Here is a 22,623-nt window from a genome sequence, read left to right on the forward strand (position 1 = left end):
GTGTAAGTTTAAAGAAGAAAAAAGAAAAATATGGGATAAGTTCGAAATATTTTAGAAAAATTTTTTTTTTATTAAAAATGATGAAGACAAGTTTATATTTTTTTCTAAAATATGTTTCCTTTTTTGAAACTTTTTATTGCACCCCTTTCTGTATTATCACGTGTATTTAAGGTGTAATTATGTGTATTCAATGTGTAAATGTGTGTATTCAAAGTGTAAATATGTGTATTCAAAGTGTAAATATGTGTATTCAAAGTGTAAATATGTGTATTAATATGTAGAACATTTCCTCCTCTTCCTCCTCCCCTTTTTTTATTTGTTCAAATAAAATTGTTATTTTAAAATATATGAATTTCTGAATTCCCTTTTTTTTTTTTTTTTTTCTTTTTTGTGGAAGCTCTAAATGCTAGGAATTCACGAAAAAAAGGTTAAAAAATGGGTTAAAAAAAAGGATTAAAAAAAAAAGCTAAAAAAAAAAAGGTTAAAAATAAAAGTTCAAACAAAAACGAAACAAAACAAATAGGAAAAAACAAAAAAAGGGAATTATGAAAAATTGCACTATCTGTGCGTAAAAAAATAATTATTAAAATATCAACTTCCTGCAAAAGGATGCGGGAAAATCATTTTTGCATATTTTAAAATTTTTACCAAATGCATAGTGGAAAGTATACACTTTTTTTAAAAATAAAATTTCAGTCTTCTTAGTTCTTTTTAATCCATTTCATCGATTTTACATTTAAATGCTTTTGTAAGCCCTCTTAAAAGAAGAAAATATCTACGAGTTGCGCTATAACGACGAATATGTCATAAGCTCAAACATCAAGCAGCGTGTCAAAATCGCTGCTTCTTTTTCCTTGTAGAACTTTCCTCCTGTGAAGATTTCTGTTTTTTAGTGACACTGTTATTGTTACTGGCACTTTCACAATTACTTTTTTTCTTTCGCCTTTCAATTTTTAATTCAAGGGTATAATTACCTAATTTTAAATCCTTTTTATATTCTGGATTGAATACATCCTTAAAGGTACTAGCTAAAGGATAGTCAACATTGTTTGTCGATTGTTTTAGCAATTCTTGAAATAGGAAAAATGGATTCATCCATTCCGCATCCCCATCTTCGTATGTAACTACGAAAAATTTATTATCATGTTCATCTTTTATTTGTTCTGTAACAGTACCTACAAATGTGCCATTAGTAAATTCCCTTTGAATTTTTGTTTTTCCAAGCTCAATTCCGATAAGCGGTATGAATTTATGAGATTGGGAATATTGTTCCAAAGTGATGTAGTCCTCTGTTTTATTTATAATCTCCTCCTTTGTGCCATCCAAACTTTCATTCTCAAAATGTATGTGATTTTTATTTTTTTTCTTGCTTTCATCTTTACTATGGTTCAAGTTTAGATCTATATTTGATATCCTACATAAATTGTTGTGTAAGTCATTGAATGAATGATCCTCTGTTCGTTCCTGCGTTGTATGATTGTTTTTATTACCCATTTCCATATGATTAGAATACTTTTTCCTTACAAATCCATGTATTTCTTCATTATTCATATTTTCCGATTCCTCCATTTTCTTTTTTAGTATATTCCCATTTGTTGTACTGCACATTTTATTATGTGATTTTGAATTATGCTTAGCTTTTTTGTTCATACTGTTGTTATTATCACCTTCTTCCTCTCGAGGATGTTTACCACCTAATGCAGAATTTATATCTACCTTCATGCATGTATAATCATCTGTATAATTCATTTTGTTATCCCATGAAATAGATGGGGTGTTATTTTGAATTATGTAGTTTCTATTTCTTTCGCATTTGTTGTTACATGAAAGATCACTAACAATATCGTAAAATGCTTTCTCTTGTCCTTTTTTTTTGTTAGAATTTACCAAGACTGTTGTACTTCGACTAACAGAATTGTTGGTAGAATTTACATATTCGTTCATGTCGCTTTTTTCTTCAGTTAGTAAAACCCTAGCACTGCTGCACATACCACTACTAACACTGCTACTGCAGCTACTTCCACTCCTTTCCAGCTCTTGCACATAAACCTCACTTAATTCCCTCCTTCGATATTCCTTTATAGTATTGGCCAGTTCTCGTATTACTGATTGTATGCATTCAGTTGATGTCTTAAACATATCTTCATCGCTTAACCCATCATTGTAGTTAGACTCAAAGTGCATTTTCGTAACTCTACATATAATTGCTTTAGCTAAATCATTATGCTTACTGTAACAAATTGTACAAACGGATAACATTTTTAAATGATCATTTAATGGGAGACAAGGTTGGTTAGTACTCAATCCCCTTTCGAAGTCCTTAATCAGAGGAAATCCTATGATCTTTTTGCTAATCTTCATCATGTTATTAAAGCAGAGATTTTTGTTCCCTCCATGGTTGCAATTATCGTTAACTGAGGAACAGTTATTAATTGTTTCATTAATTCCAACTATTTTTCTTATGTCTTTTAAATTCTTCACTACAGCATTCGATTTTTTATATAAAATGCTTTCATACGAAATGGAAAAATTGGAATTCCGTTCATCAGTAGTACTTAAGTCTGGTTTTTCTGCCATACATGGACTTTGGTTGCATACTGTTTGTAAGACCATTTTATCCTCATGCAGAAGTTCCATCATCTGATTCTGTTTCTCTTCCTTAAGCAGATTCAAAGATTGATCCTGACAATCATTTGGAGTTTTCTCATGTGCTATATGTTGTTCACTTTTTTCCACAGAACAACTGTTTTTGTCCTTTTTTGTGTGCGGAAGGACAATGGGGATGCCCTGTTCTATTGAGTCCACAAGTTTTTCTATGTATTTTCGATTTTCTAACAAATAGTTTATGGTTTGTTTCCTCAATTTCATGGTGTTCATAGCCTTTTTATCATTCAGAAAAGTGTCAATTTTTTCTCTGCTTAATAACAAATCATCAATTTTTTTTTTATATTCAACAAGTAAATGAAGCTCAAAACTATTTTGCAGTAAATATTTCATTTGGTCATTTTTTGAAAACAAATCTTCAGATTCTCCTGAATTATCTATTAAATTGATCTCTCTCCAAGTATTTTCTAAATAGGAGTTAATTATATCTTTATTTTTTATCAAATCATTAATATTTTCCTTACAATATAGTAATTTCCTAATTTTATCATAATTTTTTCCACAATTGCCATTTGTGGATTCTCCAGTGGTATCTTCCCCTGCCCATTGGGTTGCATTCCATGAATTATCATTACTACCTTTGCATTGAAGTAATTTGACTAACTTGTTTGAATTTTCAGTACACATATCACTAAAAAGGTCTATCAGCTTCTTTTGATTTTCCTTTTCTATGTAGGAGAGAAATTCTTCCTGGTTCACAACATTGATGCAGAACTGAATGCAACTTGAACAAAACCAATCGTAATTTTCATTGACTTCTGCATTTATTTTCTGAACACATTTTAAATGATAAATGTGATTACAACCTGAACAAGCAGTAAAATTATTGCTACTATCTGTGTTTATACTATACATACATATATTACACGTGGTATAATTTTTTATTAAATTGTATTTCTCAACTATGTCATCTATTCCATTGAAATCTTTTTCTTCACAAAGATTCAATTTTCTTAATCTGTGTGCATAATTATTCTTAATAAATCCATTCAGACATATATCATTAACTCTTTCGAACCATTCGAAACCAAAATCTGCAAAAATTTCCTCACCTGTATTTATTTCCACTCCTGGAATTGATGTCAGAATTATATGGGGCCACCCATCAAGATAAACTAATTGCCATTCTGCATTTATTCTGAAATCATAATTATTAAACATAGAACATGTTTTGTAATGATTAACTAAGGACATCTCATTGAACATGTATGACGAATCAACAGCATATGTGTAATTATCCGGAAGAATAATCATGTTATTTGGATCCTTTGATTTCTTATTCCCCTTATTATTACTTGATGCTGTGCACTTTTCATTTCGCACCTTTTGAAAATTGGATTGGTTACTTCCCCTCCCATTTGTGTCAGGACTCCTAAAAGATTTCCCAAAATAATACGACTCATTGTTCAAACATATTTCATCTTCACAAATTTTATTCGAATGGTTAGTGTGCTTGGAGGAATCTTCATAAATTGCTTCCATTTTTTGGTCATTTTTTTCCTCTTCCCCATTTTTGTCTTTTTTTTTCACTTTCCCATTTTGATCATTTTTTTCCTCTTTCCCATTTTGGTCATTTTTTTTCACTTTCCCATTTTGTTCTTTTTTTTTTTCTTTCCCATTTTGGTCATTTTTTTTCACTTTCCCATTTTGTTCTTTTTTTTTTTCTTTCCCATTTTGATCATTTTTTTCCTCTTCCCCATTTTTGTCTTTTTTTTTCACTTTCCCATTTTGTTCTTTTTTTTCCTCTTTCCCATTTTGGTCATTTTTTTTCTCTTCTCTGTTTCGATCCTCTCTTTTTTCCCTCCCATAGAGTTTGCACTTTTCCACCACATCCCCCTCATCTGACTCAATTTCGTTAATAAAAAGAACATTCTTTTTTCCATTAAAAACCTTCTTGTTGAAGGATAAGGCAAACGTGTACTGATGCCTTTCCTGTGATAATTCTCTATTATTTGCAACATAACCAGTGTATTCACCAAAAACAACCCTATCATCAGTTGCAAGTATTTTTTTTCCAGTGTATACAACTGAATAGCAATCTTCATAATAGGGAGTGCATAATCGCACTGGATGTTTATGATCCTTTAACTCTACAACTTTGATAGATGGATGAATTCTCCCATGTAACAAAGTGTCATAAATTTCTTCGTATAATTTTTTGTTTCTGTTTTTATATATAGTATTATGATGATTATCAAAAAATGGGGCATGTATAAAAGGTATCCACTGAGTTTTATTATTAGACCAACCACAACCAAAGTATCCAGATTTTGAGTTATAGAATTTTTTCATTTTATGGCTAAAATAAGCTCTCTGTATTTTAGAGTCCTCTGATAATACTTGTGTTTTTATATATCTTTTATTTCTCCTTTTTGCAACATCTTCTATTTTACAAAAAATCATTTTTTTTTCTTCTAACATTTTTCTGATTTCATTCATTCTTATCATTTCCTTATGTTTTTCTTGGCATTTCTCTTTAAATTTTTCTTCAATTTTTTCTTCTTTTTTCTTTTTATCTGATGCATTTATCAAATTTCCATTAAGAATGTTCAGATCAATTACTATCTTCCCTTGTTCTTGCAGCTTTTTGGTTCTCCTTGTTATACATCTTTTATAATTCGAATCATCTGTAGAATAAGATGCATCATCACTTACGTTAAAATCATAATCATCTTTCACATTATATCCATTCTTGTCCTCTAAACATTTTTCATACATATCATTTTTATGAATATTTTTAACACCTTCCATTATAGCTTCATCTTTCATATGAGATTTGTCTACCACGATTACATTACTCTTCATATTCTTCTTTTCTTCTGTTGAGCAATGCGCGAACTTCATTTCAGATATGGAATTCACATCACACTCTTTATTTAACATCATGCCATTTTTTGAGTCTTCCAGAGTTTGTGCAGTATTTGCTACAATAGAAATTTTATTCTCTTCCTCTTGATTCTCTCTTTCTTGAACCCTTTTAGATGCACACTGATTCTCTTTGATAACTTCAAATTTGGCTTTGTCCATTTCTCCGGGATCCAAGTAGGGATCATTTCCCTCTATTTTATTATCTTTCTTTGGGTGTACCACGTGGCTAACGTTCGCATCGATAGAATGTTCTAAATCACTTGTGTCATTTTTTCTGGTTGTACCAGATATTTGGCTTGCTACAGAATTGACACTATGTGTTCCTTTTTTACTGATTGGAGAATTATGCCATTTCCTTTCCCTGTCTTTGCTAAGAAAAATAATATTTGCACCTTTGTTCATTTCTAATGAACTGTTTATTATGGATTTATATTTTGGATTTGTAATTTTACTCTTACTTTGTACATTTTTGTTTCTATTCATTTGCTCTTGATCATTTGACAAACTGTTAGCAGTATCACTAAAATATGTTAAATCATGTTTATCGAAAAATCCGTTGGATTCATTATAATGATTGATATTTTCAAAGGTATTACTTTTATTTGTTTTCCTTCCACGATTTTGGTTTGAATCCATATTCACAGGAATATTATCTATCTTCATGTTAAATTCATTGCTCTTTTTACCATTATCTATATCCTTTGTATGTTCAAAAATGGTTTTAATAATTTTTTCATTTGATTTTCTAGTTAACGAAGTTAATTCTGTTTTGTATTTGCTGACAGATATTATTCCGTCCCTAGAATTCAGGGGGTTTGTATTACTATTTTTTTTTTTTTCATTGAGTAAATCATTTTCTATTTCTTCTTCCATTTGTTCTGTAATATATTTATTATCGTTTAAATACAATTTTTTTTTACAACTATTTTGGTCATCTATATATATATGCAATACACTCTTTAGGCACTTAAAACAATGAAAAATATGTTCTGGTGATTTTCCGTCATTTAATCTGTCCCTATTTAACCTTTCTTTACTTAAAAAAAAGGACACATATTTATATAAATTGGAATTTCTTCTAATTCTTAATCCGTTCATAATTTCTCTTTTTCCTTCTTCTGATAAAAATTGTTTATAATTTGACCTAGCTAACGCATTACAGATATCTATAAAAAAATCCACTCCATAAGTTTCTACATTGTAATAATATTCAAATTTCTTCCCCTTATATAATTCCATTTTTTTTTTGGATTCATCACAAGTGCAATTAATTTTGCTAATATCGATCACTTTTTTTATGTCTTCATCAATTTCGAATTTAATTTCTACCTTTTCTTCCTTTATTTCGTTCCATATTTCTTTGTCTGTCTTTTCGCTAAGCTTCAGCATGCTGGCTAAGTTGCTTAGAATTTTGGACTCGTATTTTATTGGTGAGAAACTCATGTTGAGGTTTACCGGAGTTGCATGTAGACAGTCGGTTATTAAAAATGAAAAAAAAAAAAAAAAAAAAAAAAGAAAAAAGAATAGCGAAATAACTAAACTAGTAAAGCATGTATGTACATACATTCTATATATATATATACGCATCTATGCGTAATTAACCAAGATAACTTCTTCCAATTCTGGTAGCATTTCAAATCTATCTTAAAATGTCCTCATAAACGAGAAACTGTGTTTTGTAATGCATATATATGTCTATGACCAATCGATGCATGCGAATAGCAATGTGGGGATGCATAATGAACGTGAGAAAATTAGGATAAAACTTCTGAATATGCCCCTATAAACTAATAAAAATAAACGTAGATATATTTATTCACATAAACCCGTTTCAAACATGAAATGGGTCCAATTTTTCATTCAAGATTTTTCATAATAGACATGTTTTGACATATCTTTCGAACCTACTTATTACAAAATGTTAATTTTTATTCAGACTCGTTTGCTTAAACGTTTGATAGAGCATACAATTCTTTTTATTCAAGTAAAAATAGGTAATGGGTTAATAGGAATCACTGTATGTATTATCAAGGCGAAAAAAAAAAAAAAAAAAGTTACGAAACACAGAAATGTGAATGATATATGCTCTCTTAAAAAGGTATACTTAAGCAAATATAAAAAAGATAAAATGCAAAGCAAATTGTCATCCTTTTGTAACTATGTTGTTTGTTATATAAACATGCATATTATCAGACATGTAGAAATATGTAAACAAAATAATTAAAAGTAAGAAAGTGTGTGTTTGGGGGGTGCTGGTGGTGGGTAGGTTTTGCTGAATTAGTAAAATAGATACATATATTACTATTTTATACATACGCATTTTTGCAGATACACAATAAGTTTACATTAATTAATAGATTTTTACATATGGGTGAAAGGGAAAAAATAATAATAAATATAAAATAAAAAATATGTATTCATATTCATAATTTTGTGATAAGATACAAGAATGGAAGCAGGAGTTTTTTTTTTTTTTTTTCCCTCCTTTTTTCCTTCTTAAGTATGATTTTAATTCATCCATAATTTAAGGAAAGAAATATAAAGAATTACAATAAATATGGTGAATCTTCTTTGATGCATGATGAGTATTTTTATGCATATTTAAATATTGGGGAAGGTGGATGGTGAAATTGGGGTTCATAGGGGTTGCATGGACTGTATCAAACAGTATGCATTAGCAGTATATTTCATTAATCCCATGTTGTCATTATGTGTATGTGTGTTGATTTATTTGCATACTGTTTATATGTGTAGGTGTGTATGCACGCCTGCATTCAGTTGTGTAAACGTTAATGAGGTTTTTTCATGGGGCCTTTTATTTTACACTATAGATGGAAAAAAGGGGTACACCCTAAGAATGCACAATTAACAACAAAGTAAAAATAAATTTATAAATAATTTAATTAAAAATACAATATGTCCATTTTTCTCATGCATTAAAAGATATGCATTTTGTTTGTTTGTTTTTATGTGAATACACACATAAATATGCATATACGTTCTTCAGTGAAATGAGTTATTTTTTCAAAAAAACGCATTTTCATTATTTTTTTTTTTTTTTTTTTTTTTTTTTTAATAATGATTAAAGAAATACAGTGAGGTTATTTTTTGTAAATGTGTTCCCATTTTTTTTTTTTTTTTTGCCTTTTTTTAGTTAAAAATTTTGATAAAATTGTAAGCATGTATATATTGCACAAACATATGCAAAAATATACATACAAATGCAAGAACATGCGATTGCGCATATTCACAAACAATACCCATATAATACTGTATTTTTATGCATCATAGTGGAAAACACAAAATTATATGGTTATATAAGTTTTATGTTATACAAAATGCTACAATATTACTTATTTTATTTTTTATTCTCTTTTCTGTTTTTTTATGATAGTTCCTTACAAAAGTTGCAACTCCTAAATAACACCTCAACATTTAAAATAAAATCTTACAAAATAAATAAGTATAAATAGAGGGAAACAAAAAAATTAGTAATTATTAACAACTGTGTATTTTTTTTTTTTTTTTTTTTTTTCTTGTGAAAAAATAAAAGGGTTTCCCAAATGGGATGTAGTGTTTACCTCATACATTTCTTTTTTTTTAAAGCGTTTAATGTTTTTTCTGTTACTTTTTTTTTCTTTCTTTTTTTTCTTTTTTTCCGTCTTTACAGTTTCCTCTTAAAAGGAACACATGTTGTACTAAATTTCCTTTTGCATGCTATAAATTCTTTATTTTACAATTTGTAGTAATTTAAAAAAAGGGGTTTTCATTTAGAGGATAGCAAAATATAGAAAAATGTGAGATTCTCGAAATAGCGCAGACATTTTTATGTAATAAAAAAAGGAAAACTTAACATTTTTTACACTTAAGACGAAATGAGGAAAAGTATTTTTATTACACACTTCAAGGATTGATATTTATGAAAGAAAAAAAAAAAAGAGGAACAATTCGCAACAAGTCTACGAAAATGAAAAAAAAAAAAAAAAAAAAAAATAGTGATAACATGACGGTCACTTCCCCATCATAATTTATGACCATATAACATATTAAAAAAAAATAAAAGAAATCACACATTTTCCATTTTTTTGTAACAAGTAATTCTTTAGAGATGTATTAATTAATGTGTAATTCTTGTGTAGAATACTTTTTTTTTATTTCCGGCATGCATGCTTTTTTAAAATTTAAGCACACTTTTTAGCCTCTCTTTCCTACTTCGTTTCTACGTAAGTGCATATATACATATATATATATATATATATATTTATATTTATTTAATTATATTTACGTATTTATAAGTATATACACCTATGCCTCATTCACCAAGTGACCTATTTCATATGCCTACAAGCACATTTGGGGCTTGCCACGATTCATACTAGTATCCCATTGGCTACACGTGCTCTTGGCTTCATAATAGTGAAAAAGAACAAAAAAGAACTAATTTCAAGGGTCTATCAAAACTACATTTTTATTCTATCATTTTTTTTTTTCTTAATTAAAAGGCTTAATTAAGATTAGATAGGATATGAATAACTTCCAATCGAACGAAAGTACATATATAAAATGAACATGCCTGTACTTGTTTCTATGCACACATTTACACAGTTTTTTGTGTTTTCCATAAAAGACATAAATTTAACTGAATGAGGTTAATCGGTCATCTTTAAAAGTTACTCTCAAAATAAGGCATATAACAGTTACAAGTTCCTAAAAATGTAAGCATAAACGTTCATCAAAAAGGTAAATAAAATAAAATAATGAAATAAATTAATACAATAAAATAAAATAATAAAATAAAATAATAAAATAAAATAATTAAATAAAAGAATGAAATAAAATATAATAACGTCTTTTAAGGAATTGCATTTTAAAAAATTAAAAATATTATAAGCATTTTTGTCTAACGTATGCTGACATACGCCCCTGGAAAATGACATAAGGCATTTGTGAGAAATTCTATTTTACATAAGGACAAACGGTAAAAAAAGAACATTTAAGAAAATTTTTTCCACTAAATGTTAGGTAAACCACTCGCTTCAAAATTTACTAATTTGAATGTGTATTATTGTAGATTATTTATTATCTTTATATGTGAAAAGAATGAGATATACAACTATAAAAATAAGGACCTTTTGCTAAAAGAAATGGTGATAATACTTTTTATGTTGCTTCGGATTTTTTTTTTTTTTTTTTTTTGATGTAATATTCTTTATAAATAAATACAAAGAAACCAGCACACAAGTTAAATAATGTTGGCCAAATGTAATGGTAAGCACTTGTATCAAGTTTGAAGACATATAGGAAACTTTATAATTAATTAGCTTTTCCAGATTTATCTATTTGTTCCTTTAAATGTATATACACAGAGCAAATATAAGGGGAAGAAAAAAAAAATAATATAATTATATAAATACTCTACAATAGTAAAAATATCTACAATATTTAGTACACATTTAAAATACACTTCCCAAACACACAAAACGTGCTTCTCAGTAGCGCCTAATGTAAGAAAATAAAAATACTTTTATTCATGCTCGAAGAGAAACGCATGATTGGAAATTAATTATTAGTGTTATGATTACATTAACCCTTTTGGCATGCACCCCTTTGTAGGATCTTCTGATATTTACTATATATAATTGAACATTTTTTTTTTTTTTCAAATTTTTTTTTATTTTTGAGAATATTACTATTATTTAAAATAAAAAAAAAAAAAATGAACAAAATCTTTATAGTGTTCCTTTTTTTGTCCTTTTTTGAGACATTGTTCTGTAGAAATAATAATCAAGGTGTTAAGAGAGTCAACCCGAATGATTTAAGTAAGTATCCATAATTAATACTGTTTATTCCCTAAAAGCCTTTAAATATTTGTATTCTTCAAATCTTACGATTTTATTTTAGCACGTACTACTCTACATCGAGAGACTGCGAAACGCGGGGCGTGTCTGCCTTCTAGAAAATTACGGAATTTAACGCGGAGCTTATAACAGCCTTGACAAAATTTACGAAAATGAAAAAATGGAACAACGGAAAAAACTGATACAAATAAGCTAGAAATTGTCACAGGCAAAAAAATAAATATAAATTCACTTTCTTTTAACCTGCTCCCTTTTATGTATTGCTATGTTTATGTATATCCGTACATATGATGCTACATTATTCTATCAAAATTCAGGTTCTCCCCAGAATGTTATTATTGCTGTTAATAAACCTCGAATGACAATTGATGATACACTTAGTGAGGACTACATCCATTTGGGGGTGAGAATTTTGTGGAATATCAGCTACGTATTTAATTCGTTAAGCTATCCATCGAATAACCAAAATCGTGTGAACATCTTTTTGAACGTCAATAAATGTAACAAAAAAATAACAAAAATTTTTACACACTTATTTAATCACTTAATTTGACAGGGTGCTAAGCAAAATGAACAACATTACATTGCTAATACAGGTAAGGATTGAAATACATAGTTTGGAAAAAAAAAAAGGTTTATGCTTTTTACTTAATTCGTGGTGTAATATAAGCATTTTTCTAAATATCTTTTTTGCTTTATCATTTTATTAATAGCGGAGGAGATCCTACGAATTATTTCTGAAAATAAGAATGTAATAATAAATATAAAAGTGTATCAAAAAAAAAACAAAAAAAAATGTGCAATAAAATGAAACACTGGTTCCTAACAAGAAAATACTATATGTCCAATTAATTTTAAATTCATATTTTTTTTAAAAAAAAAAAAAAAAAGTTAATTAATAGCATTGATAATTCTAATGTTTTACACATCGGTTCTAGAAGCTCCTAGCAGAAAACACTTCAAAACAATATGGATTTAAAACTGAATCTGAAATTATAAATGCAAATGATGAAAATGTTTTAAATTTATTACTAATTAATGATGAAAAAGAGTCAAGAACAAAAGAAAGGAAATTTATACCACCAGTTATACTAGTTTTACCGCAACACTTAAGCAATCAGTAAGTAAAAGTTGGAAAGAAAAATAAAAAAAAAAAAAAGGAAAAAATTCAAGGGCTTCGATTTTTCACTTTTGAAAAATTACAAAATAGTAAAAAATATATCTGTCCATCTTTTGTCTTTTATATTTGTTAAATTATTTTTTCGATAAATGGGTATTTTTATTCATATTCACACACTATATGAAGGGAATTATTTTACTATGAGAAATACAAGCATTTGAAGGAAGGTCTTAAGAATACAAAACATTTACTATTAAAAGTTGCCTATTTTAAAAAATTGGCAGGTAGTTATTTATAACCCTTTCCCCTTTTCTAATCCCCTTGTTATTTGTAACACTAAAAATATGCAATATTTATTCCTCACAGGCATGTAGACATAAATGTATATGAATACATGTCAAATGGTTAAAATGTTCAACAAAAATATACGGAGATCATAATTTTTTTTTTTTGCTCCTACATTTTTCTCCCCCTTTGGTTCTGAGGACACCAAATGTTAATACCTCATTTCCTTGTTTTACTTGTTTAAAATAAAATAATACAGAAATTAAAAGCAAAAACAAGAGAGAGGCAGTTAAAGAACTAGTAACAACATCAAAAATTATAGAACAGGTAACTTTTGCAAACATTATCTTAAATTACCATTAATTAGTGACTAATAGTTAATACTCAGTAGTATGTATGTTTAGCAAAAACAAAAGAAAAAAAAAAAAAAAATCAATAAAAAGCTACTCTTTTTCACACTCCCTGTTTTTTACACAATACATATCCTGTTCCTCCATACGAATCCTTTGCAAAATTTAGAATGAACGTTTTCTTATAAATCAATGTAGCTTTCAAGAATGTGCATATTCATAGTATCCACACATATATGTACGCCTATATTTTTACAAGTGCACCTCCAGAATTAATATTATTAAAGAATTGCTTGAAGAAATATCTATTGATTCATCCGCAATTGAAGACGTAAAATGAACAATAAATTAATATATATGGAATAAAAAAAAATTATAAAAAGTATCCATGGTATAGAACGTGGAAATAGGGAAATTCATATTACATACACATTTGTTAAATCATAATGTTGCATACGCAGTGAATATATCCCAAGAATTTCTGCATATGATTAATACCATTGTTTAACTGTACACATTATTTGTAACATGACCTCTTTTTAGGAAAATACGAAAAAACTTAAAAACGAAAGAGCCTTCTTAAAACAGAAGAAGAATGTTTTGGTACACTTTAAAAAATAGGCATCAAAAGCAAATTAAACAAGTGCATATATTTTAATTAGTTATATATCTTTACATATTCACACAAAATTTTATCTTATTTTATTTTCATTTTCTTGTTCCTGATAGAATACAAAAATAAAAAAATTGAGATTAATTGCTTAGTGGTAGAAAAAGACCCCCTTAATTTTGCAACACAATCTGAAAAGATATTAATTCTGACAGTAAGTTGTTGGGGAAGACAATTACGGAATGGCAGATTTTAAAAAAATACTTGTTTGCAGTTTTTTGTGTAAAGATATTGTTGCCGTTTGCGTTGATCCTATACGGACAAGTGAAGGGACATTTTACTGTCATTTTTAAAAAAACTGTAATTATGGACAAAAATGTTTTTTTTTTTTTTTTTTTTTTATCTTAATGTTATTTCTGAAGAAATGTTAAAATGGGTTTTTGTCAGTCCATTCTGAGCACTGCTCATAAATATATATGCACGTATACATAAGTATACCGTGTATGCTCTCATGCATGCCTTTTTTTTTTTTTTTTTTTTTGCATTTTTGTTTTGTTACGCGCTACAATAATTTATATGTAACAAATATGCTAATTTTGCGTATTTTTTTTTTTTTTTTTTTGAGGGGGGGGAAGACATTTTTTCCTTCTTTGTTCAGAATTGTATCACCTTTATGCATATATATATATATACATCCACATAATGTGTAAAAGTTATTAAGATTTGCTAAGCAGATTTGTTTACTTTAGAAAATTTAATTATTGTGGTAATGAAACAAAAATTCCACCTTTTTTCTCGTATATGCATTTGCTTACTTTTTCAAGAAATTCCAACCATATAAACTTATTTCTGACACACTCCTTGAATATAAATTCCAAAAGGCATACTCAACGCTTAAAAGAGATATGAGAAAAAATGCCGCTGAATGTAGTTATCCCATCTGGTAAGATATAAAACATTACAATTATTGATGTTTTGTTTTAGGGAACGAACTTTTTAAGTAGTTCGTTGCTAAAGAAACGCAACAGTATGTTTTTTAGTCCATGCTAATTGTAATTCCCATGTATAATATATGTACATAATTTTTCAGATTGATATATCTGGTTTTTCTCAGCTATTGTGTATCGATTTATTGTCCATTTTAATTCCCCCTTTCATATAGAACCGAAGGACCCATCAAGGATTTATAAATTCAATATAAATGAAACTTATTCGGGTGACCTCGAAGGAATTCTAGTTTTATGCTTATTAGCAATTCTCCTTGGTGTAATTTTCAAGGTATGATACGTGAAACATTCATATGAAGGAAAGCTTCGCATTAAAAAATTCCCTTTGTTCTTGCAACCATTGAAAAATGTATACGTGCGCTCACTTGTATGTGTTCATATATGCATACCTATATACTTGCATAAACACATATATAGACACATATATCTTTGCATACATATTCGTATTATGGTACCCTTGGGGAATTCCCCTTTTCTTCCCCTGCAGATGGTGGAGATCATTTTTGTCGTTACCCTTGTATTGATTTCCACTTACTTAACAGCGAAGAATGGAGAAATTAATGTTGTATCAATACTACCTATGATAATGTAAGTCTTTTTACCCCTACAAAAAATATATTAACATGGAGAATAAAGGACACCTAATACAACAATTGCTGTTCTTTAGTGATGCACCGATTTTCTATCAATTTATTTTCATCCCTTATTTTTAGATTCGTAATATTACCACATGTCGGTTACACATCGCTCGTCATTGTTCTCTGATTATCATTCCTTGTATTTTTTTTTTTTTTTTTTTTTTAAGGATGGTCTTGATGACATCTGGGATGACCTGGTTTCAGCAAAAGAATCTCCACAAAAGACATTCTAACAAGTTCGAGATTTGATGATATTCTTACGACTCGACCCTTTCATAAGACATTTTTTTTTTTTTTTTTTTTTTTTTTTTTGTTTGTTTGTTTGTTTTTACTATGTAATTTATCTTTTTTTTTTTTTAATTTCCAATTTGTTCTTTTAAAAATTTTTACAAAAAAAATTTTTTTTTTTTATGGAAAATTTCCTTTTTGCTAATGCTTTATTCGATGGATATATGCAGAATTGGAAAAACACACTATGAATTAATAATATATATGCTCATCCTTATATGCACATTCACACAAACGCAGACATACATCTATACTTATCCGTACTCATTGCTGCAGAATTAGAATATGAAATAACACGCGATAGTTTAATCCTTACCAAATTGTGGGAGAAACGTTTTATGCCTCTCCGATTTGGAGTGCCATAATTCTCCTTCAATGTCATAAAGAGGAAACATGTTCTTCACACTATTATTTCGCTTGGTATGGGTATTTGCAAAATGTGTGTAATTTTTTTTCGGTAAGGTTAAAATATTTTGTTTCATTTTTAAAGGTTTCATAATGATGTTTTTTTTTTTGGGGAGTGATGGGAAAAAATTATGATCATCTGAATGAACTGAATCTAAAGAATTGCATTCTTCATTACTTGTTTCATCATAAATGCATAAATTATTATATTTGATATTATTTTTTAAAAGATTAGTATTGTCCTTAGTAATGCTGTCACTTATCTTTTCATTTTTATTTTTTACTTTGCCTTCTCGAATTTTATCTTTTTTTTTTTTTGTTTCATTGGATTCGATATATTCAAATGATAGATCTGTATGAAAATTTCTAGTTTTTACATTTTCAGACATTGATTTATTCGCATTAGTGCTATTACTCTGTTTTATTTTATATTTGTTCTTTTTTAATTCATCACATATCATACCCTTTTCACTACTAGTATAGCTACCTACAATGTCTCCTCTAAGCATGCTCAAGTCATTAGAGCATGCTATTCTTATTTTATTCTTCTTTTTTATTTTCATACTTTTTTTCTTCCAATTTTTGAAATCCTCATTTCTTTTCAAAACTAATATGTAATTTCTATCAAATGTAAGAAGATGGGGAGAAAGGAGAAAGAAAAAAAAATTAGGAGAATAATACAACTGTGTAATAAGAAAAATCATAATGGTAGTTACACCAAAAATCGAAATTAAATAAATGCAAGGTCATATTAAACTTGTACATATATGTGAACATATTTATATGCAAATACATGTACATATATGAGATTCTAAACAAAATATAAAATAAAATATATATATATATATATATATATATATATATATATATATATATAATGTTGATATTACAAAACGATTTCTAAGAATCCTTCTCTTTCGTCGAGATCAGGGTACAGATGTTTTCCTAAATTACAAAGAAACTACAAAAGGAAAAATGTTTATTTCATTTAGCCCAGTTTAATTTTGTTAAATAGTATTCTATTATCGTGAATATGACGATAAACACATCGAGGAAAACATATATAATTATCAGTATCAGTAGCTTTCCTTCGGTAACATAAACAAGTACAGATGCGTCTATTTGTAACCCGCTTTCTCAGATTAATTAGAGGCTTCGACAACGACTTTTTGTTTATTATACATGCCGATATAGCTGCATATAAACATATGAACACAGAGACACGAATACAAGCATGTTTATACATACACATTTATTCATTCTTTTTTTCTTTTTTTTCATTCATACAAGCTTAAAGTAAAAGTAACTGAGTGCGCCTTCAAATAAATCAGTCTTTTCTATGTGTGCCCTCTGACATAATACTGTAAAAGAAGGAATGTGAAAAGGGGGATTGTAAACGATTTATTTGCCATTTTTTTGTTGTTAAATTCTTGTAATTCAAAGTGGTGTAATAATGGTCACACGAATTCAATTAGATATCATTACGATACTGAAATTAAGTGGACACATTGGATATGCATGCAATTGTGCAACGTTTTAGAATACCTTTAGTGAATAAAATTTCAGCAGTTCTTACATCTAAATCCTCCTGTTTTGTGCATTCCCCATTTTTTCGAAGCAAATAATAAGTTGCCAAAAAATTAGCACAAAGCTTTTTGCTCATTACATATTCTGCCGTTCTGTAACAGTAAAGGGAGATGGGTGGATGTTTATATATGAGGGAGATAAGGTTGGATGAAATATTTTTTTTTTTTTTTTTTTTTTTTTTTTTTTTCTTAAAATTAAGTGAGGCTTATGTAATTAAATATACAACATCATAATAGATAATTTATTAAAAACTAATTGATCAACGTTTGTAACACAGTGATATAAACACGAGAAAGAGATATGTATATACACATCTGATCTGTTAACATTCAATTCTTGCTTATTTTTCATAGTTACTCGCCGCAGTAAGTGCTGTATGTGGAAAAAACTTTTATAAGTGCCGCCTCTTCTTCTCCAGGTAGAACTAGAAGTCCTGCATTTTTGCAGAAAAAAAAAAAAAAAAAAAAAGGAAAGTAGATAGGAAGGTTAACAACCATGAGATGTGTAAAAATAAAATGAAAAAGAACAAAAATATGGGAGAAACAAAACTCTGGCCGAGGAACAGAGGGGTTAAAAAATGAAAAACAAGACAAGACAGTTTTACAACATTGCGGTAGATTCATTATGTATATTCCTATTTTTATTACATCCTAGGTGGATGGGAAATATTTTGTTCTCATTTTTTTTTTTTTTTTTTTGCATAGATCAAGCAATGAAGGACTATGTGAATACATCCCCCTAAATAGTATAACCTCACAAATGTGCGTATATCCATGTATATATTCAGAATAATACATCCGAGTATATGCATAAGAAAAATTCATAATAGCATTTATATGTATAAACATGCATACACATGAAGATTATAAATTGTCATCCCTCCTTTCTCCTCCTTCCCATCATGAATTGTTATGCGACTCTTCCAATTAAAATAATATATTCCATAATTTGTTCTAAAATGTGCACATTTTGATGAAGACTTACTTTTTAACTTTAAATAATCACTAGCTGAATTTTTGCATTTTATATATTCCATGTCTGTATTTCTTAATTCGACCTTATCATCCATCTCTCTATTTTTGTAATTCGGATGAGGTTTAATATCCATTTCTTCTAAGTCCACTACAACTTGCTTTTCTTTTTGTAATTTCTGGATTTCATTTTTTAACTGAATAATTTTGTTTCTTTCTATTTTTAACTGTTGTGCATTTTTTTTGTTCATATTTTCAATAACTTTATTTTTTTCTTCAATAATATTCAAAGCATGATTTATTTCTTCTTTTAATTTTATGTTAATGTCTTCTTTATGAAAATATAATTTTTCTATTTCATTTATTCTTTCTTTCATTTCTTGTTCATCAGGGCTTGTAAACTTTAGAGTGTGATAACTATTCGTTGAAATGTTCTCATATATCATACCATTGCTTTCTTTTTCTCCTTCTCCAATCTTCTTATCCCATTCTATATCTCTTGTGTCGATTCCTGTTCCCACATCTTTAACCTCTACAGAAGTAACACAACACTGATCAATCATATCACAAACAGCATTACAACCTCTATTTTCTTTCTTCACCGACACTTGTATACCAACGTTAAATTTTTCCTTGCTTGTGTTTATCTTGGAATTATTTAAAGAAGTTAGATGTTTAATTAAAACATTGAGCTGTGAAGGATGTGGGTGAGTTTGGTGTGCCAAAATGGAAGGGGAGGGAAATAAATTAACTTACATTCATGAATATGTTTTTTTTATTTTTTTTTTATTCTTGTATTCTTAGCACGCAAGGGGTAGCTAAACACCTAGCTGTCATCAAATTTGCATTTCTACTTATCCCACATGTTATGCATGCGTGGGAATGTAATACATGTTCCACTCTAACCATATACATATATATATATATATATATATATATATATATATATGCAACTCATAAAATTAGGCATACCTTTTCCTGTTCTGTCATAATTAATTTTCGAAATAAATATGCACTCAGCTTTTGAAGTAATTGGAAAAAGTATCTATATTCTATGATACAGATGAAGGAGAAGATGGTTAGTAGAAGGATATGTAAGAAAATTGGCATGCATTTTGAAGCACGCGCATGCTCACAGACATACAAGAGGATCTACAGAAGGTAAAAACAAAGTTCATGTGTTAGGGATTGGAGCAGCGTAAGCTATGTTATAAATATCTGTAAGGCATTCTTTTACGTTACTTTAATAGGTACCTATGTATCCTACATCAGATAAATTGGATGATTTGAAAATGTAGTAAAGTATATCTTTGTTCTTATTTTTCGGTAGCAAATTGTAATCATAGCACTGTAAAAAAAAAAAAATAATAATAAAATAAAGTAAGAAAAAGTAAGGTTAAGTAAGGTAGTGTAAGATAAAGTAAGATAAAGTAAGGTTAAGTAAGGTAGTGTAAGATAAAGTAAGGTTAAGTAAGGTAGTGTAAGATAAAGTAAGGTTAAGTAAGGTAGTGTAAGATAAAGTAAGGTTAAGTAAGGTAGTGTAAGATAAAGTAATAAGATAAAGTAAGGTTAAGTAAGGTAGTGTAAGATAAAGTAATAAGATAAAGTAAGGTTAAGTAAGGTAGTGTAAGATAAAGTAATAAGATAAAGTAAGGTTAAGTAAGGTAATGTAAGATAAAATAACAAAATAAAGTGAAATAATATAATAATCAGAGGACAATGGAAAAAAAAAAAAAATTAAACGTATTGCAGACAAGGTGATTCTTGATGCACACTGCAAATGGCACGTGAACAAATTGTTGGCACAAAGTCTGTAATACACTGGGTGAGAGCAATATAAAAATATATATATGTAAAAAAAAAAAAAAAAATGTTGTTTAAAATTGACAAACATAAGGAATCAATTTTGATGAAAGTCTAGGGTTCCCAACATAAATGTAGAACATATAAACGATTCTTTATTATAAATATATTTCATCCTATTACCATCCTAACAAATTCGTTAATTCCCATGTAACCATTGATCGAATATTTATTAAATATATTCTCTAATGTTCTATTTAATTCATAACTCAAATACACAGCCGTTCCATCATTTTCTGGAATTAAATAAGCCTGTTCAGAAATATATTTTTGATTTTTAATTTTTTGCACTGTCCTAAATTTCACTCTAGGAGTCATTGGCTCTCCTTCATTAATGCAAGCCATTTTGTTCTATGCATAATGTTTTGAGATGAGTGATCTCTTGATGTCCTGTTTGTTCCTGTTTTCGATTACAGTATTGTTATACTTTAAATTTCAAAATAATGTATTTTATTTAAAAAAAAAAAATTGAAATTAATTTAGACTCAACAAGGGTGGATGAATAATTACTCATTTATGCATATATGAAAGGGGAGTCTTAGAGCGGTGCTAAAAAAAAAAAAAAGCACACATTTGTTAATAGTAGAATATCCAGCACCTGCTAAGCATCTGTGGTGGCTCAAGAAACAATTTTAATTAATAAAAAATCTTCAACGCGCTGGATAAAAATTATTTTTAATTTTATGCTTATCATGTGAAGACATACATAAACATGTGCTTTAATTTACATGGTCCATTTAGCAAATGTGTTAAAAAAAATAATATTTATTCAAATATTTAAAAAAAATAAAGTAGCAAAATGGAAAAATGACAGAATAGCAAAATAGAAAAATAGAGGAATAACAAAATAGAAGAATAGCGAAATAATAAATTAAAAAATTGTCAGTGGAAGAGAAAAAATGCCTAAAGGAAGAACTCATTAACAGTGTTGCATACACTGTCTATAAAATTCCCATTTGTAAGAATGTTAAATTTTAAAGCCTATATGTATGTATATGTATATATATATAATTATTCATTCTCTTATGTAAATGTAAAAAGACTTATAAAGGCATGTTCACACAAGTTATTTGGTGTTGGGGAACATTTAAAACATGTTACAACTAGTATCACTCATTTTTTTTTATTCTTGTATCCTTTATTTTTTTTTGTGCATATGAAATTAACCTCGTATAAAGTATAATTCCCCAGGGGTAAGTTCTATTTTATTTTATTTTTTTTTGGTATCCTATAATTTGTGTGCATTCCATGTCTGTGAATACACATATATATATATATATATATATCCATATAAGTGTTTTTTTTTTTTTTTTTTTTTTTTTTTTTTTTTTTTTTTTTTTTTTTTTTTTTTTTTTTTTTTTTTTTTTTTTTTTTTTTTTGAACTTTTTCTAAATATTTGTGCTTTTTTATTTCTTTAACCGGTGCACAGGGCGGTGCATAATTTTGTTCATCTGTTTTTTTCTGCTTTTTTAAAAATTGTAAGACTAGGGTAGCGGCGCACCTAATTGCACTTAAGGCGAAGCTTGTTTCTTCTTTTTCAATTTTTTCTGTCCTTTTTTCTATTTTTATTTGTTTTTCCTTTTTCATAGAATTTTAAAATGCTATCAATATGTTACAAGAAGGATTTTCTTGTCCATATGATTAAGTAATCAAATGAAATCTATAAACATGTATAAAAGAAAGCAGAAATGATGTCTATCTTTTACATATAAATAGAACATAGTAACAAATTAGTAAAAAATATATTAAAGTTTTACAATAATACAAAAACAAAAAAATGACGGGAGGAAGGGATGGAGGAACCAAAAAAAAAAATCATAAATTTTCCTTATAACGTTTTCAGAATTTGATGTTTTTTCAGTAAAAAATAGTATTTATTTGTGACACAGTTGTGACAAATGAAAAACGACTAATGACATAGTACAATGATTGATAAATCATTTGAGGGAATGTGTATCTAAAAGAAAAAAACGTTTTAATCATGAAATTACGTGTTTCATATTAGCTTAATTCTTTTCTCAATATTTCACCATTCAGCGTTTTTTTTCCGATGTGATTTCTTCCTGCTATTTTGTTACACTTGGCCGTTTAGACAAAATTAACCTCACT

The 22,623-nt window shown here is 28.0% G+C and overlaps 4 protein-coding genes across 4 annotated transcripts; 2 read left to right on the forward strand and 2 right to left on the reverse strand.

The window, feature by feature from the left end:
- Window positions 1-831: 831 nt before the first annotated feature.
- Window positions 832-6,975, reverse strand: PGO_143850 (histone-lysine N-methyltransferase, H3 lysine-4 specific; the record flags this gene model as incomplete). Its single annotated transcript, XM_028690375.1, has 1 exon — window positions 832-6,975. The coding sequence occupies one exon, from the start codon at window positions 6,973-6,975 to the stop codon at window positions 832-834; it is 6,144 nt and encodes a 2,047-aa protein (XP_028546176.1).
- A 4,273-nt stretch (window positions 6,976-11,248) lies between these two features.
- PGO_143860 (hypothetical protein, conserved) lies at window positions 11,249-13,766 on the forward strand (the record flags this gene model as incomplete). Its single annotated transcript, XM_028690376.1, has 9 exons — window positions 11,249-11,351; window positions 11,708-11,793; window positions 11,947-11,986; window positions 12,104-12,141; window positions 12,329-12,510; window positions 12,697-12,794; window positions 13,055-13,122; window positions 13,405-13,476; window positions 13,689-13,766. The coding sequence occupies 9 exons, from the start codon at window positions 11,249-11,251 to the stop codon at window positions 13,764-13,766; spliced, it is 765 nt and encodes a 254-aa protein (XP_028546177.1).
- Window positions 13,767-14,670: 904 nt separating this feature from the next.
- PGO_143870 (hypothetical protein, conserved) lies at window positions 14,671-15,649 on the forward strand (the record flags this gene model as incomplete). Its single annotated transcript, XM_028690377.1, has 4 exons — window positions 14,671-14,698; window positions 14,918-15,033; window positions 15,250-15,350; window positions 15,568-15,649. 4 exons carry the CDS (start codon window positions 14,671-14,673, stop codon window positions 15,647-15,649), a joined length of 327 nt encoding a protein of 108 aa, XP_028546178.1.
- Window positions 15,650-15,993: 344 nt separating this feature from the next.
- On the reverse strand, window positions 15,994-20,859 carry PGO_143880 (hypothetical protein, conserved; the record flags this gene model as incomplete). The annotated part of the gene is made up of 9 exons (XM_028690378.1): window positions 15,994-16,714; window positions 16,984-17,054; window positions 17,381-17,454; window positions 17,639-17,772; window positions 18,038-18,113; window positions 18,665-19,343; window positions 19,624-19,703; window positions 19,906-19,999; window positions 20,638-20,859. 9 exons carry the CDS (start codon window positions 20,857-20,859, stop codon window positions 15,994-15,996), a joined length of 2,151 nt encoding a protein of 716 aa, XP_028546179.1.
- Window positions 20,860-22,623: the final 1,764 nt, after the last annotated feature.

Source organism: Plasmodium gonderi, assembly GCF_002157705.1.
Source record: "Plasmodium gonderi DNA, contig: Chr14, whole genome shotgun sequence".
Classification (NCBI taxonomy): Eukaryota; Apicomplexa; class Aconoidasida; order Haemosporida; family Plasmodiidae; genus Plasmodium; species Plasmodium gonderi.